An 18,448-nucleotide genomic window follows, 5' to 3' on the forward strand; every position below is an offset into this window, starting at 1 on the left:
GAAGAGCAGATATTCTGTCCAGCTTCAGAGTTCAGACATAGACATACCAGACCTAATGCTGGATCTTCCTTGTGCAGGGCAGTTTCCACAGGGCACAGAATTGTTTTCCGTGCCTCTGTCCTCACAGTTATTACTGTGGCAAGAAATAGGCAAGACAAAGTTCCTCCACAATTTCTGACTAAAACATTGTCCTTCCAGACCACTACAGTATGTGCAAACTAACAGCCAGGAATGTCTTTAACTCTTGTATAATTAAGGTGTAAATATTAAACACTATTAGAGATGTATAAATAAATTCTTTTTGCATCCAGCAGAAGCAGACAACATTTGGTTTGTTAATGCTGTCATTCCTGATGCCAGTTAGTATCTGAAGGTTCATTTAGGATAACAGATGACAAGAAAAACCCTAAATCTATACATACAATATAAAGGCACGGTTTCACTACAGATGTGAAAGTGCAGTCAGTAAGTAACCTTAGCTGTACTGCATCAGGATTTGGGAGTCTGATCCAAATACTGGTTCAGACTTAAAACCATCTCTCTTGTACTGATCATGTAAATGAAGCCATTTACACTTTTCTGAGTATTCTAATAGAAGATGTCTCCAGCCAAAGCATCTCCAAATTTGGGCTTACTGTTTAGGAAATATGCCAGTGATTTCTTGAGATCTTTTTCTTTTCCATTCTTTTCTACATCCTTCAAAGTTTTTTCCTCTTTTATGTATTTTGGCCCTAAAGAACATTATTTTTAATTTATATTTTAATATTTATCCTTGCTTGAATACCTTTGCATAAACGTTGACATCTGTTACATGTGATATTTTAAATTCATGTCCTTGCTTAATATTCAATTATTAAAAAAAAGAGAAAATACTTTTTAATTCCAAGAAAAAGTATGAATTTTTCAGTTGTTGAATTTTTGGTACAGTATACCTGAGTTTTTGGAGCAGACTGCCAGATGTAATTTGAGAAGTGTCCAGTCTCTTTTGTTATCTTGCTGTTTTGGAGGTCTCTCCACTATTTCATGTCTTCATGCTTTTTCTATATAGATCTGCATTTAATCTTTTGCTTAATTTTTTATGTCTAGCTGCTCCACGGCAAAGAATTGAGTTGACCTTTGATGAACCTTATTACATTGAACCCTCATTTGAATGTCGGTTTGATCATCTGGAGGTTCGAGATGGACCTTTTGGCTTCTCCCCTCTAATCGATCGTTACTGTGGTCTGAAAAGTCCTGCACTAATTAGATCAACGGGGAGATTTATGTGGATCAAGTTTATTTCTGATGAGGAGCTGGAAGGAAAGGGATTTCAAGCAAAGTACTCATTTATACCAGGTAAAGATACTTAAAATTAACAACCAAATTAAAGACCGTTTGCTCCCACTGAACTCTGTGGATGTGTTTATGCTGGCAGTCAGAACTGTATTTAATTGTAAATACTTATAAGGGCAAAAGTGACATACAACACTTAGAGATAGACCAGTCCTGCTAATCCTGTAGCATTCTTGAATAAAAATACTTGGGAAAATTGACTGAAAAGAATTACAGGTTTATACTTTCCTAATGAAGAGGACAGTTGATCTTGTTTGTGCTGAAGACTTTAGCAACTTCTCTCTTTGGTAACTCGTACCAGGTCCACCACTGTAGGCTGGTAGCTGGCGTTTTCAGCAGCCTATCTTCTAGGAACGTACGACATGCTGACAGAAACACCTGAAGTCAGTCTATAGCAGGACTTCCAGCTAGATGCAAACTATTTTAATTTTCCATTACTGAAAAGCCTGAGGAAACACATAGACAATATAAATGTCAGCTATCAATGTAACTAGATTCCCACAAACCACCAACTCAGAAAACAGAATTGTTCTTTGCTCAAAGTACCGAGTTGTTTTCAGGGTATGAAGGAACAGATCATATGCTGACTGTGTCTTTAGACAGACAACAACTAATCTGCTCTGTGGGGCCACTTTAAACTGGCAGGACATTCTTTTCACAAGTAAATTTGACCTGATATCCTTGTACAGTGCTTGACTGCTGTATTTCATAGATACAATACATGTGTAGTATCAGCACTTTATTGTCCTTTGGGACAAAACACAATATACAAATGTCAGCTCTACTACTGCTATAAATGGATACATGGCCATAACTATTTTATGCTGTCTTATGTAACCAACTGGTCTTTACCACTACAGCATGTGAATATACTACACACAATTATGTATTATTATTTACAGAATGTATACCTTGCTAGGGATTTAGACTTGCAAACTCTTCAGATTAATGTGGTAACCAGTCCACCGAGAGTGATCCACTAAAATATTTCCACAGGGACAATACTTCTACATTTTGCTAAGTCCATTTCTACAGTCATTTCATTAACATTAGTTCCAAAACTAATTTAAGCCAGTCCCAGGCTGGAGTACTTTCTCTGCTTAGGCAGACTAACATCTCACACACACATACACACTAGAATGTATGTGATTTCCGTGGTGATTTTCAACACAGCACCTGGGAAAGCATGCAATTTGTGGGGAAACAGAAACATGATCACTGAAATGTAAACCCTGGACATCCCAGACCACTCCAGACCCAATTTTAGCCAAGTCCCAGTCCCAGTAAAGTTAAGTACCATCATCTAACCATTAAAAAAAAAAGTATATTATTAACTCACTACTAGAATACATATAGTATATTAATACAGTTTACTATGCAGATATGTTCAGTACATACACTTTGCATTTAGAAGAAGGTACATTAGAGGAGCAATTAAGGCTGAATTCTGCCCTAATTAATGATGTTTAGAACTGTGCTACTTGGCCTAATATAAGCAACATGAGTATCCAAAGAAAAAGTAACTAAGCTGTCTTCTTTATATTCATTATTAATAGAAATTAGCAATTTCGAAGTGTTGATACATTCTACAAAAGCACTCCAGTTCGCATTATTCTGAGCTAGACAGACAACTATCTGGTCAGAATGATGCACACAGAAAGGTCTCTTGTACTCTTGTGGAGCTCCACAGATTTCAGTGAAAAGTGGTATGGTTAAATTTCAGAATATAATGTAGAAACATAATGCCTAGTAATTTCTGGTGTTATGCTGGAAATCTGAGCTGTAAGTATAGAATTGCCTTAGTCAGCTAAGCTCAATCTTTATGAAATCATGTATTCTCTAAAAAAAGTTTGTGTTTGTACCTCCAATTGACTGAACAAACTTTCTAGCAATTTTTATTGTGACATAATAAAAATGGACATCATCTTCAGATTGTAATGAACCTTGAAGTGATTCTCAAGCATTGATAGCCCCTGTGATTCATGACTTCTTTCTATTACAGATCCTGACTTCACTTACCTAGGAGGTATTTTAAATCCCATTCCAGGTCTAGTATTACAATACCAATTTCTTTATATAAGAAATTTTGAATTAATATCATATTGCATTTGACAGCAAGGTATATGTTCTCCCTAGACTGCCAATTTGAGCTCTCGGGAGCTGATGGAATAGTACGTTCCAGTCAAGTAGAACAAGAAGAAAAAACAAAACCAGGACAAGCAGTTGATTGCATATGGACAATTAAAGCTACTCCAAATGCTAAGGTGGGTTTCATTCATATCATTCAGTATGTAATGGGTTTCCAAGTCATTACTAACAGGTAATAGCAATTTGCATAATGTCTCTCACTGAAATGAATTATGTTTCAGTGGCTTAGGAAATTCAGATAGATTATTCTGAAAATCCACGCATGCAGCAAGTCTACGGTGTTGTCTTCCTATTGTGTGAAACTTTAAATACAGAATAGTCTTGAAAACTGTTCAAGAAACATTTTTCAAGGACATTTGATTTGGCTTGTGCTTTTATTGGAAAACTGCAGGTAAAAATGCTGCCAGGTAATGCAGGTAAAATTTTGCTGCCAGTAATTCTACTGGGGAATTTGGTTCTATTTGAAGTCAACAAAGCTTTGCTACATTATCACAGCCTCTGATATAAGCCACACTTGGTAATTACTTAAGCACTGCACTGAAAAACACATAATTTTTTCTCTGTACAGCATACATATTTGTAATTTTGCTTCTGCATGTGTATTAAAGCACATGTTACTGCTTGCTTTTTCCATGTACATAAAGGATGAAAAAAAGTCTTTTTAATACCAGGACCTGCCACGATGACAGACCTAGTGTGTGCCTTCTTACCCACTTCTAGGAGTTAGTATTCAGCAACTTCCAAATCAATAAAACAACAACCTAAAAGGTAGTAATAAGAGGAGAAGACAAGAAACTGAAACTCCATTAATATATTTGAGCCTTTGAGGAAGTGACTAAACTCCCAAGAGCCCTGTACTAGTCTAAGTAATAGTAGCAGTTCTTCCAGAAACAATAATAAAACCATTTTCTCTCTGCATTTCCAGTCGAATGCAGCAGGTCTTATGCTTAAGTATTTTAATAAATTATTGAATGTTGCCAGAAGGCACAGTTGTAGTTGGGTCAGTTCTGAGACTAGATCATCATCCTAAATTATTGAGTTAAAGCATTACAGAAAAATAACTCTTCATATTTTACAAGTGGTTTCTCAAGCTTCTATTTTGGCTGAATTGTGATGATAAAACCCATTAGGTCTGATACGCTGCTGTCTCTTGAGGAAACAAAGCATAGACATTTTTAATTTCCTCAATTTGATTTTGTAATAAAAAACAAATTTTTAAAACTGACAACTGAGCGATAAAAGGATTTTTAAAATCTGCATAATATAAATTGAATAAATCACTCCATATTTCAGAAAATTACTAGAATAATCAAAATAATCTATGAGCAAAGGTGTTTTATATTTGCTTGCGTGGCACACAAACTGGAAGGAGCTTTTGCAGAGCTGAGCCTTTTCAGTGGAATTACTCCTTTGTTTTCATATGCAGAATAGCTCTACTGAAAAAGTTCTAATTTATTTTTAGTTTCCATTGTAATTTCACAGTACATAGATAAAGCCAATCATTAAATGAAAATATGAGCACCTGCAGCTCACGCCCATGTTTATGAGATACTATGACACAGCTGCACCTTTTCACAGAATGAAAGTGTTGGCAAGCTGCCTCTGGCAGAAACAGAAAGAAAGGAAGAGTCAGGGTGTACAAGTGTAATCAATCTCTTATGTGCTCTTTTACTGGCTTTTGAATAAATTCTGTGAAGTGTTGGGAGGGCATGTTTTTTCCCCACACAAAAGTATTGCTTTTGTTTCAGTGAATTCTTTGAAATCCAGATTTAAAAGGCTTCCACACTAGTTAAGGTTAAGAGCAGGATCTGGCAGAAGGACAGAAAAGCTGGTAGTATAGCAGTCATGCACGGTATTCATCCACAGTCTCCTTCAAAAATTAAACAGGAGTTGAGATTCTTGTCATTAGGCATATGCATGAAGAACTGTGCTGTGAAAAATGCCTTTGACATTCACAGCATCAGCCAGAGAGGCAATTGTACATGCAGGCAGCCAAGACCCATGCTTATCTGAAGAGTACAGTGAGCACCTGATGGATTATGACCCCCTCTCCCACAGTGTAGGAGACCCAAGCCCCTACATGGGTAGATTTCTTCTCTGGCAAAATAATGGATAGCTTGAGAATTCTAAAGTTTAAATAAGGTCTTAATTTAGAGGTGACTTAACTACATATCTCCTCAACTTTCGCTAGAATTTTGGAAGTCCCAAGACTGACATAACAAGGGATTAAAAACCTCAGTGATCTTTCTATGCACTTGTAACCAAATTACAGTCTCTCCCAAGTTTCCCAGCAAGATAAATTATTTGTTTACTCTCCAAGTATTCTCTTGGTCTTCTAATTTCCCCGCTGTGTATGATCTACCACATATGTTGCCTTTACTTGTGTTAAATTTCTATTTCTGCAGGAGTTGTCATTGGCTTAATTGTATAAATTTGTCCTAGGCAGCCAGTTTGCTTTTCTCCCACTTCCATTTTTATTCAAATTACTCATGTCTTGATGGCTTATGTCTTTTGTAACACTGCTACGGATTAGTAATTAGCTTCCACCATTCTAAAGCAACAAACTGTGATGAATTTATTTTGCTTCAGAGCTTTTCTGACTAGATTCCTTTCCTTATATTTTAGTGTTATTTTTATGAATTAAAAAGGCAAGAGAGCAGTCAAAATTCCACCAATATGCTTCAGGACTCTCATGCGTTTCTTGCATCTGCTTTCGAGTAACTGACTGTAGGCTTAATAAAGGTCTAAGCGGCTTAAAATATCTTATTCAAGATTTCCTAAAAAGAAAATTGTCTTCTCTGTATTACTTTTCCTGGAGATATTCATTTGTTTTTTCTAACAGATCTACTTACGATTTCTGGACTATCAAATGGAGCATTCCAATGAATGCAAAAGAAACTTTGTTGCTGTATATGATGGAAGCAGTTCTATTGAAAACCTGAAGGCAAAGTTTTGCAGCACTGTAGCAAACGATGTCATGCTGCAGACCGGAACTGGTGTGGTGCGAATGTGGGCAGACGAAGGCAGCAGACTAAGCAGATTCAGAATGCTGTTCACTTCATTTGTGGATCGTAAGTAGATTCCAAAGAGTTCATTCTCCTGGTATTGGGTCGCCTCAAGAATTATAGGAAAAGCTATAACTATACCTTGTGCAATAGGAGCATACACTCAAAAACAATGTTTCCTTTGGGTAGGAGTAGTTAAGTTAAATACTTGCCTTATTACAGTTGCACCATATTTCCTGGAAAATGACTTTCCTTAGAAGTTTTATTTTTCATTCGAATTCAATACCAATGCAGCCTTAGTGTAGGTCATTCTTACTGAGTACTACAGACATGCACAGACTTACTTAAAAGACAACAACAGGACTGAAGCACCCAACTTCTGCTTCCCTGCCAGACACCAGGACAGGCTCTTCTCAAGCCCACACCGGATGTTCAAAGGACAAGAGAATGCTTGTGACCGTGCAGAATCCATCCAGAGTCTGGATCTTTTTCCTACCCACAGCTTCAACCACAGATCCACTCCTACTACACCTAAGTTGTTGCCTCCTTTCTCCACTGCACGTGACTCTAAAACAGTCCCACGTGTGCTTCCCCTGCTAAGCCCAGTTATGGCACAACCACAGATAAAACAGTTAAATTCTAATTTATTAAGAAACCTATATTAAAAGCAGAGCTGCAAATGCTTTTCTCAGTTTCTATTTGGATTCCATAGCCTGCATTAGAGACAACAAGAACAATGCCTAAGATGATTCTTAAAAGCATGCTGTTTGTGAGATCTTCCAGGTGAAGAAAGCTCTCTGAACTTAACTGAATTTTGTTGCCTCACATGTTTACAAGGGACTACATGGTCCACATTGCAGAACCTGAAAACTGAAGTGGCATCTTCAGCACAGAAGTAACTATGTTCGGAACTGTAGACTAGATCTGAGATCTATGGGGAGAACTGAATAAAACTTATCTGCCACTTCAGGAGATGGAGCTGTGCTTTCTGCTGAAAGTTTTCAACTTCCACTTGAGTACAGGTTTACTGTCAAAGAAGTAACTTCTTTTGACAAAAGTAACAGTCCTGAAAGGGATACTGATCACCATCTTGGAAAAATAATTCAAGTTACAGGTAACAGATTTTATGTTCGGCTCCATCACGCAGGATATGTTAACACAGGATGGAAGTTACTTTCTCTGCAACAGTCTTTGTAAAGTAAGAGTAATTTAAGATAATTTAAGATTATTGCTTAATGTTGTATACATGATAGTAAGAAGCAATTGCATGTTTCAGAAACTACTCTATTGCTTAACCTGCAGTGGGCATTTAATCAAATTTAGTTACGGTGAAGTTTTAAGCACAGCTTATCAAATTTATAACAGCTTTTCCAGTAGTTTTTATTTCACGATGGTTAGTAATATAATATTACTGATAGTGCAGGTTATTCCAGCTTTCAATCTCAAAAAAGCAATGAACTTTGGCAGGGGAAATTATCCACTTATATTATAGATACTGGGGGCAGGGGAGAAGTCAAATGCAAGAGGCTGAAACAGTGCCTACTTCTAAGGGTGGATAACATTCCTTACTGACAATTTTAAAGTAATTCAGAAGTCATTGCCAGAGTAGAGTCTGCAGTGCTACACTGTTATTTTTATTTATCTTCTAACTATAGATACTGTCTTTCTTGGATAGAGTAATTCAAAAGTACGTGTTTCTCCTGTATTTTTAAATAGTATATTGATAAGCAAGTTTTCTAACTGAAAATGGTGAGTTTCAGCTTGTCTTCTTTTCAGATCTCTAAGCTATTTATTTCTATTACCTTGCTAATGATCTGTAATTATAAGAAGCCAACCATGAAAACAATCAATATTTCTGAAAAGATTTGCATAAATGAACTAATTATGCAAGACAGTCACCTAACAAATATTTAGTGCTCCTTACAGTTCAGCTACCAAAAAGATCAATGTGTCTCATTCCTGGCTTGATTCAGTACATGAACAGTTCTGTATATAAAGAACACTGAATGCTGCACCAGTCTGAGGCAGCTGTTGAGATAAGAGTCCAGCTATGTCCTTGAAGTCCTGGACTGGAAGCAATCAATCACTATAACTGGTAGACAAACTTCGTACTCTCTAAATAACAAACAGTGGAAAATGAAGTTCATTTGTCCTATTTTTATGGGCCCATGAACAAAAACCATCACCCAAAAATTGTTCAGGAAACTACACAGGAATGTAAAATAGAGAATGTGCTGGTGAGTAGAGAAGCAGCAGCAGAACAGGAAGACATGACTGATAGGGTTAGGGAATGCCAATTTGAATTTTCTTCTCTTCCTTAGGCATAAATTCTATTTTTGTCAATGAGAGTCTGAAGCCTAAGAGGCAGAATAAGTGAGAAACATGCTGTACACAGGACTTGTCATGCTGCCCTGTTGCATCCTTTGGGTTTTGCTTTAAGTTTTAGAAGATTAAGGCTGCTCAAAAATAAATTATCCCTATGAAACCAAGTAGTAGAATAATGTCTGTCACAACATCTATGCTGCTATGTACTGATTTCCATAAAAAAGAGGCACTTCTATAATAAAAATATCACATTACTGAGACAGAAAATGGAAAAACTAATTTCTTGTCTTGTGTCCTGAAGTCATAGAGACCTCCTCAGTTATATTATACACCATCATGAAAACAGCCTTTTTTTCTTAAGTAGCTGTCTAACGTCGAGAACTTATGTATAACATGCATGAATACACAGAATCTTTAGAGGAACTTTTTAGTTAAATTATTTCTTCAAATTTCTAACTATATGTAAACAGATAAAAAGATAAACTTTACTCACTTAATCCCTGCATTAGCTCTAATAGGAGGATCTAAGAGCTTTGATTCACAAGCAGAAGTGACTTAGATGCCCCCAGTTTCTGAAATCTCTTGCAGTTTCTGAAACAGGCCACCGCAAGCTGAAATCTGATTTGTCTTAACATATTAATAGACTCTAAAATGCAGATGTTCAGGAACTGCTTCACAACCAGCTATACCATCTACACAGCAGATGCACAGCAGACTGAATAAATTTATAATTGATGATGAGCATGTGATTTAAGCATTAAGCCTTTAAAGACAAGTGTTAAATCCTTCTTCCATTATCTGTGTCAGGTGACTTTTCTTTCTGCCTTGCATTCTGAGCAAGAACATTTTGTTTGTAGCATCAGAAATGCACTGGAAAGCAACAAAATGAACAAGGGAGTAAATCATCTGATAATTAGTAATGTGCATAAGAACTGATTTTGTTTGAAATTTTAAAGAGAACGTGTGTGTTAAAAATTACAGGAATTTACTAGTTTTTTTGTGTTCTTGTTTTTTTTTTTCTCTCTTGCAATTTCTGAGTTACTGAAAATCCCTAACATTTTCTTCCTATTCTCTTCTGCAGCTCCCTGCTCAGGCAACACTTACTTCTGCCATAGCAACATGTGCATCAATAATTCTTTAGTCTGCAATGGCATTCAAAACTGTGCATACCCCTGGGATGAAAATCACTGCAGAGGTAAATAAAGTGCAAAGTATAGCCTTAATGATCCACACTGGTCAATTTGCCTTTCAGGAAAGCCATGAAATTATTGTCCTGGAAATAAGCTGAAGACAGCAATTCTCCTAATCTCAGGAAGCTGTTGCAAGTTTTTACTTAAACTCAGGAGGCATGTAAGCATATTGAAGATTAATCTACTCTTCAATATACTCTTCATTTTAAAAGAGTGTTAGCTTAATAATCAGTAGAATTCAGCATTTACCAAGTTGCATCTTACCCATTCCTAAAAACTTAAATGAAGCAAGGACTGAAGGGACAGGTCGTATCTTTTATCACCAAAAGAGAACAAAAATAACAAGATACAACTGGAAAAAGACAGACAAAACTTCAAGCACAAAGTCTTTTTCAAGACTGAAGTAGACACAGCAGTCTTCAAAGATAAAATTATATATATATAACTTAATTTTTCAGAGTTGGAACAGAAGCAGTTTAAAGTAAATAAACAATTTTCTCCTAACAAGCAAAACAAACAAGTTTGTTCTCTGACAAATTAAAAGATCTGGAAAAAAAAATCCTGAAAGATTAAAATGCATACTCAATTTCAAAGAAAATTTCTTCTCATTTGTACAAATGGTCAAAGCTTTTTGTAAGGAAAATCTAGAAATAGTTTCAAGTAAACAGTATAAATAATACATGGTGCTTTAATATGCTCTAATGCAAGGTGTGTTACACAATGGAAGTATTGCATATTACGTAAGGATACAGCTGAAAAACATGATCCATTACTCTTAAGTTTTCAATTGGAAAATAAGTTTCCTCTAAATAATCTTTAGTTTTCATAATATTCTATGTTCCCTATCATGTGCCACTTCTAGATGTTTCCCATCTCTGCAAATACTCTTCTAGAACTTCACCTAGAATCCACATTTCATTATTATTCTGTAGTATTTAAAAAATAAATTCCATAAGAACTGTACCACCAGTGAAGAAAGCCTTTCCCAGTACTTGTACATGCTGCAACTGGTGCAGAATAACTTACCATGTTTTATGTCAGTTACAATTTAAATTCTGCTTTAAAAGTTGCAGAGCATATATAATCACAAGACAGCTGACAGCTGGATCCATCTTTCCAGCTCAGGTAGAATTGAGGAGATTGATGCAACCAAATGAACATTTTCTATCTTTAAAAAGAAAGCTTCTCAATTGTTCCCAGTTCCCTCAGGCACCTAGAGTTCTAATTTAGTCCATGTCCATGACCACCTAAATGTGAGCATGTTGTGACCTACCTTATGCCTGCAACCGAATGGGGCATAAAGATTTTAAAAACTAAAAGCATAAGTCATGGGCAATTTCTTTGAAGTGGCTGGGGAAGACATCACTTTTGATTAAGACCTTTATGATTAAAAAATATCCAAGAATTAAGAAACCTAGATGCATGAGAAAATTATCAGAGCACTGAAATTCCTATCTCTCACAAAAGTATGCTGACAAGACTGAAACTCAGCAGAACAAAGGGAGAGACCTCCTCCTTGCCATTAAAGACATAAATGTAAGAGTAAATGGCCTAAGCTGTGAAGTGTAACAGTATTTCAAGTATTGCTTTCTAGCCAGTTCCTTGGGACCCCATGTAGTATATGGGTGGTTTTAGTCTACACTGAGGGTATGTAACACTTCTTGTGCAGTGTGCGCAGTACTTAGGTGCTAACAGACATACCCAGATGCCAGAAGCTCAATACTGGAAAATACATAATAATTAGGAAGTGTTTTCTTCTACAGTCTTAAATGCTTTTTTTTTTTTTCCCTCTGGTAGTGAATATAGCGGATTCTATTGGTGTAGAATTCTTTTGGTCTTCTGAAAGTAGTACTCTACAGAACAGAAATCCATCTGGAAAATTTTAATCTTAAAATAAGAATGCTATATATGGAAAACCATTTTGTTCTGATGCTGCCATCTTGTGTGTTTTCACATGAAGTACTATCCAAAAATACCATATGATCTGGTAGTGTTTTTTGCCCCCTTCTCCCACTTTTACCCCCAACAGACTATTAGTGCACAGTTACAACTGGAATATACCTCTGCTGAGTTTCCCTGCGTTGCAGTCTTTCTAGCAGAAACAGACACTAAATTTCCAAAAGATGTGAAAACAAGCAGCCAACCTTACATTGTCACTGTAGTAATATTCAATTTTAAAGAACAAACAGATGCATTTAAATCCAAGTTTTCTTCCACTGGCATCAGTGGGAACGTTAGCAGCACAAGCATACTCTGATAGGAGAAGCATCTGTAGCTGTTCAAATTGTAGATTGTGGAATGTTAATTGATCAATATAGTCCCAGATGACTAAGAGTGCACTGGCCACAAAGTTACACCTGCCACTAAATTATGATATGCCAGTCACTAATGAAGGTAGACAATTAGACTTGTCTAAAGGACGAATCCTATTGACATACAGTATAGTCCTGGTACCATGAAGTCATTTAATTAGTAGAACAGCACTTACCTGGTGATCACAGTTGCCTATTTCTAATATACAATCCAAAGTGTGGAAAATACTGAAAGCCTTCTCATAATCCCTACTTTTTCTTTGCAGAAAAAAAAAAATCTGGATTGTTTGAGCAAATCACCAGAACACACGGAACAATCATTGGCATAACATCAGGGATTGTTTTAGTTCTTCTTATTATTTCAATTCTAGTACAAGTAAAGCAACCTCGCAAAAAGGTTATGGCTTGCAAGACTGCTTTCAATAAAACTGGCTTCCAGGAAGTATTTGATCCTCCACATTATGAACTCTTTTCACTGAGGGACAAAGAAATTTCTGCAGATTTGGCAGATTTATCAGAAGAACTTGAAAACTATCAGAAAATGAGACGCTCTTCAACAGCTTCCAGATGCATTCATGACCATCACTGTGGCTCTCAGGCCTCCAATATAAAACAAAGCAGGACAAACCTCAGCTCCATGGAACTTCCCTTCCGCAATGATTTTGCACAACCTCAGCCAATGAAAACATTTAATAGCACATTCAAAAAAAGTAGTTACACTTTCAAACAAGCACATGACTGCCCTGAACAAGTCATAGAAGACAGAGTGATGGAGGAGATTCCATGCGAAATCTATGTTAGAGGAAGAGAAGATACGGCACAAGGTTCATTATCTATTGACTTTTAATTTCCTAGTGAAGGCGGTACCGGTATACATAAAGGATGCTTGTGTATAAGGACAGTGTATATATTAAAAGTGTATGATATGCAGCGTGTGAGATGCACACACTTTTAGCTTGTTATACTTCATTAAAAAAAAAAAAAAAAAAGTCTTCATAATTAATTCTTGCTGAACAGTGGACTTCCTCTCACTTTTCCAAGCTACTTATTCAGCAAAGCAAAAGACAGACTTTGCATGGAAATTTGAAGTTAAGAATATTGGAGGAAGAACAACAGCCACTGCTATTATATAGATCAGCAAAAACAGTGACTACTATTCTCCTCTTCATAGCATTTTCTCTTCTTTAGATGTCCGCTTTTCAAGGCAATTTTAATACCTCAGTTACATAAATAAAAGTAGTTAAGCATACCATATGTATGTCAACATAGGTGTCTTATTGTATTTGTCACATTGAAAGAGTTGGAGTTAAGTGCCAGTTAAGACTCAAGAATTACGTTACAGCCATCTGTTTCATCTTGCCTACCATTTTATATTGCCTTTAATTATCAGTTCCTCACTCTACGCTTTGTGAGAAATAGACATAAAGGATTACTGCCTTTTTAAAAGATATTGAGCTATATTAATTTGGGAATATGATCTTTGCAGCTTGCCATTAAACACAAATAAGTACTCACGTTATTCTAAATGCAGTCTTTCAAGAAGGCTTAGCATTTTAAAAGATTCTGCCAGTTATTATAGATCCACGTGACTCCACCGATTTCACAGCTCTGTGGTTAGAAAATAATTTTGCTCCTGTGTTTTCCAAGTGTTTACATGAACAGACCTTACTGCATATTTCTCTTTTAAAATAGCCTTTCAGTCCTTATGCAGCCAATCTTCCCTGCTGAAATCACTGATGATACTTTAGTTCATCTCCTGCCTCACTGAAAAGAATTGCTGAGATCTGTGTGATCACAAGGCATACGAAGATAGTGGAAACAAGGAGAAATCAAAGCAACTCTTATCAAGCTTTATGGATCCCTTCCTGTGCCCCTTGTTGCCACTTGAAAATTTGCATATTTCACATTTTTTAATGGTGGTTTGGACCTAATTTTAACATTTTTACAATATAGAATAGATTTGCAAATATTGTAGTTCTCATTGTGGTTTTTTAGACTTTTATATAGTTTGATACTGTACAGACTATTTATTAAATCAAAATCTAGCACCTGTACAACAGGCTTGTTTCACTGTCCATTTTAGCAGCTCTGAATAACAGGCAGTGGCTGCTGTGTACCTTGCAATTTGCCAAGCACACACAGTGTGACTTCTGCATTAGCTTATAGTTTATTCCCTGATTTGTTTGGGTTCATTCTGCTATTTTGTTCACTATAAACCTTTTACTAAATGTGGCCTAGCAGCTTGCACTAGATATGTCCTTTATCTGTGTATGTAAAACCATATTTACAGTGAAATGCTTGTTGTGTTTACTACACTCCAAAGAGTAATATATTACTCCAGCAACTGAAACCTCTTTTCTTGAAGAGCTGAACAGGTATAACAACTAATGACCAAAAAGAAAAAAAGAAAAGAAAAAAATCTTACAAATGTTTAAAAGGAAATGCAAAATCTTATGAAATGTAAGAAATTGATTGGAGGAGGGTGAGCTGATTATCCTCAACACTTCCCAACTTCAAAATTAAGCCTGGCATATATCTAGAAAGTACATAATCAGAAACTCATTCATCAGACCCCTATGACTACATCCTGGTCTCAGCTGTTGTGCTTACTTGAAACAACTAAAGAGGGCATTATTTCTAGATGCATTTCATGCCAGAAGACAAATGTTTAGAAAAGAATAATAATAATAATATCTAGTTAATTTTTACTCAACTTTTTTTTAATATTTAATTAAAACATTTATTGACAGATTTAATTTACTTCTAATTAATTTCAGTAATAAATATCTCATTATTACCTATGTGGTACAGAATGTTATTTGCAACAGACTTCATTCCACATTCTTAAAACAAGAAATGACCCATGTAAAACTAGTATTTATGTCCATACTACTCTATAGTTCTAGGTTTGCATGATAAAATTTCCTTTTTAAGGCATATTTGTCCATGTGATAAAATGTTGTGGTCCATATTCTTTCCTAAGTTACATTATCTTTGAATAGTTCACTTGTAATAATAAAATAAAATTTAAATAAATAATTTTAAAAATCCAGCAACCCTGCAAAGTGAAAATCTGTGGAAAAAAATAGGAAAAGCGGTCCTGAAGAATTTTCAAATGACCTGAATAATACTGCAGTCTCCATAGCAACTTTCCGGTGACATGGTCAGAACACAGCTGCTTTTTTCTATCCCAGAGCAGCTAGGCAAACTCCCATGACCAGTTACATCTTGTGTGTAAGGTTTTCTGGTAACCTCAGGCTCAGCTCTCCCAACTTCACTCTCTCTTCTTTCTCACTTTCTAAGTTATTGTCTGTGTGTGTGTAGCTTACAGCATAAAGCTGAGGTCCTGCTGTTTAGTTAACATCTGCTCCTGATTCCCAGTAGAGAGTGAGAGCTCTCCTGGAGGGAGGTTTGCAGTATTTCAGTAATAACAGACCAAACTCACACCGTGGCAACAGGTGTACATTTGAATAGATCTGAGAGGGAAACCAAAAGGAACAATGTCTTCTATAGACTTTTACAAATAAAAAGGACAGGAAAAACGAATATCTATTGCTGCTTGTTTTATTTCAGGTAAGGGGGAATTAAACACTGAACCTAAAAATCTGAAAGGAAAACTTTGTGTACTTCGTACTACATCAGAAACAGTAACATATATACATATTTCATTTAATGTTAGATTAAGCTATTTTGCTCTGCTTTAAGAAATAAGTGGTGACTACTAGAGTCAAAATTTCATTTCCAGTAGAATCAAACTCCTTTTACTACAGAGAAAATAAACAAGTAAATGAACTATTTGGTATTACTCAGTACAGAAAGCTGCTACTTTCAGCAAAAGAATTCCATATTGGTTTTGAAGACTCAATCGAGTTGGAGTTGATGTGTTCTTTTAACTTTTTTTTTTTTTTTTTTTTGTTAGTTGGAGAGAAACACCACCCTTCCACGTGCTTACAGTATCTGAGCACTGTGAGAGAATTTCCACTGTCTCCATGTTAAATCCATACATTTCCAGGAGCATTCCGATTTTGCACTCATTTGTATCCATATCCCCTATTGCACGGAACGCACACAAAGAAAGCTGCATGCCTGGTCTATAGGGACTGACCAAGGAACGGTCAACAGCACCAGTTGTGTTTTGGTATTTGTAATTCATTTGTGCTTTTTATTGTAATGACACAGACATCGAGCTACCCAGCGTGAAGCATTTATTTTTATAAAAGGTATAAAAGTAAATCTACGGGTGACTTGAAAATAAGTGATGGAGAACCATGACTCTAGGAAGCTTTTTAAGGAGATGCCTACCCTTACAGATATGACAGCAGTGGTATAGGAAACCACTGAACTTAACACTGTTAAAGACTGAAGTGCTTCACCAGGAAGTATTAATTTGTCCTTAAAATGCACAAAATCATCTTGTATAGGTATGATGACCCTCGTAGTCATATAAATCATAGTGGTATATGATGAGGATTACTGTCTATTCTTACTGAACTAGCATAAAGAACTTATGAAAAGAGCTGTCATTGACTTACAGAAGAAGTCCTTGTCACATGAACACTTCACAGAATTTAAGACATTAAGATACACTTTATTTTGGTTTCTATACGGCACAAAGAATTTTGTGTATCAGCAGCAAATCACTGTGACTTGAGGAAAAAAGGATTTCCTTATTTTCAAATCAATTTTGTATTTAAATAGACTTCTTTAATATCAAAAATAATAATAAATTTTAAATTTCCATACTATTTAATTACAATCTTTTGGCTAAAATGCTTCAGAGAGCACAAGTTTTTGTTGTTGTTGTTGTTGTTTTAAAGTCTTCAGCACCTATATTTGAGAAACCAAGGGAAAATTACAACCTGAAATTGAACTCCTTTATTCATACGGATATGCTGAAAGTTGTCTATTGATTAATATTCCTATATAACCAAGTTTCTACATGTCTATTCACAGTAAAATTAAATCAAATCGATATACTTTTACATGTTCTTCTTTCAAAGTTTAGGTATGAACCTTAATATTTCTCATAGATATTCTCATTTTTATAGAATGCTTGTAAAAACACAATTCTTAATCTATGTCAGACAAAAATTACATTATATGACATCTCTGTTGCAGCCGAACATTAATTTTAAAGTCCTTTCCCTGATCCTAATTGAAAATCTTTGAGCTGATTCATGTTTTGAAAAGAAGAATTTATAGCATCTATCTCAATCCAGCAATACAGAAAATAGTATGTTTAAGATTTCTGTTCCTGGGGTTTCCAATAACCATCTCCATACAGGATAAATCTCTCCTATGAATACACAAATAAATCACATGTCAGTGTGCTCTAATGTGCTTCTATGTCACAGTGAAACAGCAAACATACTTCCACATTCAAATTCCTTTGCAATGCTCCATTTTACACAATCAGCTTAACAAAAATCTGTTTTCCATCTGTTTCATACATCAACAGCAACAGTCATTTATTACTTGTCAACTTATTCCCTCTTATCTAGCTACGAAAGATAATCCACCATATATCAGATAAAACAGCTTAGTTTCCGTAAGTCTGTTTTCTTATAGAGCCAGGCCCAGGGAGAAAGAAAGCAAGAGCTTAATGTCTTGGTACATCTTTCCATTACCATTTGTAACTCAGGGTAGCATCTTTCATAGGAGAAAACCATAAAATATATATCAAATTCCACTCAAGAAAAAAATATAATGTTATAATCAACCAAAAACTACTTAAGACCTGTACACCTCTGTATGGGAACTGTTGAGTCGCAGCCTGAACCCCTGATTGAGCACCTGGGGAAAGGACCTGATCAGACCCAGGAGCACAGGTGAAGGCAACTCAGCTGTGTGAGGGGTGGAGCCTGGCTGCACCTCTCTTAGACCTCATTTAAGGGCTGACTGCCACTCGGGGAGGATTTCTCTCTAGAGGTCCTTCCCTAGTGGAGTTTTCCCCTGCAAACCTGGAATATTCTGCTACAGGTGAGCAATCTTGTTCCTTTCCTTCATAGCACCTTCCTGTTGTGCTGATCCTTCTGCCATCACATCTCTGTTGTAATGCCTTTCCCGTTATATTGATCTGTCCAATTGCTATGACTTCAAAATCTAAAACTATGTGCTATTTTGTAATCCTAATCAT

At 35.9% G+C, this 18,448-nt stretch overlaps 1 protein-coding gene across 3 annotated transcripts in view; it reads left to right on the plus strand.

The window, feature by feature from the left end:
* Nucleotides 1-17,511, plus strand: part of NETO2 (neuropilin and tolloid like 2) — a 30,535-nt gene extending 13,024 nt beyond the window's left edge. Inside the window, exons 4-10 of one of the 3 annotated variants that reach the window (XM_085235169.1) lie at nucleotides 1,087-1,335; nucleotides 3,335-3,379; nucleotides 3,469-3,596; nucleotides 6,323-6,551; nucleotides 9,892-10,005; nucleotides 12,579-13,136; nucleotides 16,232-17,511. In XM_085235169.1, coding sequence (XP_085091295.1) covers nucleotides 1,087-1,335; nucleotides 3,335-3,379; nucleotides 3,469-3,596; nucleotides 6,323-6,551; nucleotides 9,892-10,005; nucleotides 12,579-13,136; nucleotides 16,232-16,308 — 1,400 coding nt within the window. In that variant the 3' untranslated portion in view covers nucleotides 16,309-17,511. Of the gene's footprint in view, nucleotides 1-1,086; nucleotides 1,336-3,334; nucleotides 3,380-3,468; nucleotides 3,597-6,322; nucleotides 6,552-9,891; nucleotides 10,006-12,578; nucleotides 15,365-16,231 lie in introns of those variants that run through there. The other 2 variants (XM_085235170.1, XM_085235171.1) reach the window with 2 other exon arrangements.
* Nucleotides 17,512-18,448: the final 937 nt, after the last annotated feature.

The sequence above is a fragment of the Meleagris gallopavo genome, chromosome 13 (genome assembly GCF_905368555.1).
Source record: "Meleagris gallopavo chromosome 13, MGAL_WU_HG_1.1, whole genome shotgun sequence".
Classification (NCBI taxonomy): domain Eukaryota; kingdom Metazoa; phylum Chordata; class Aves; order Galliformes; family Phasianidae; genus Meleagris; species Meleagris gallopavo.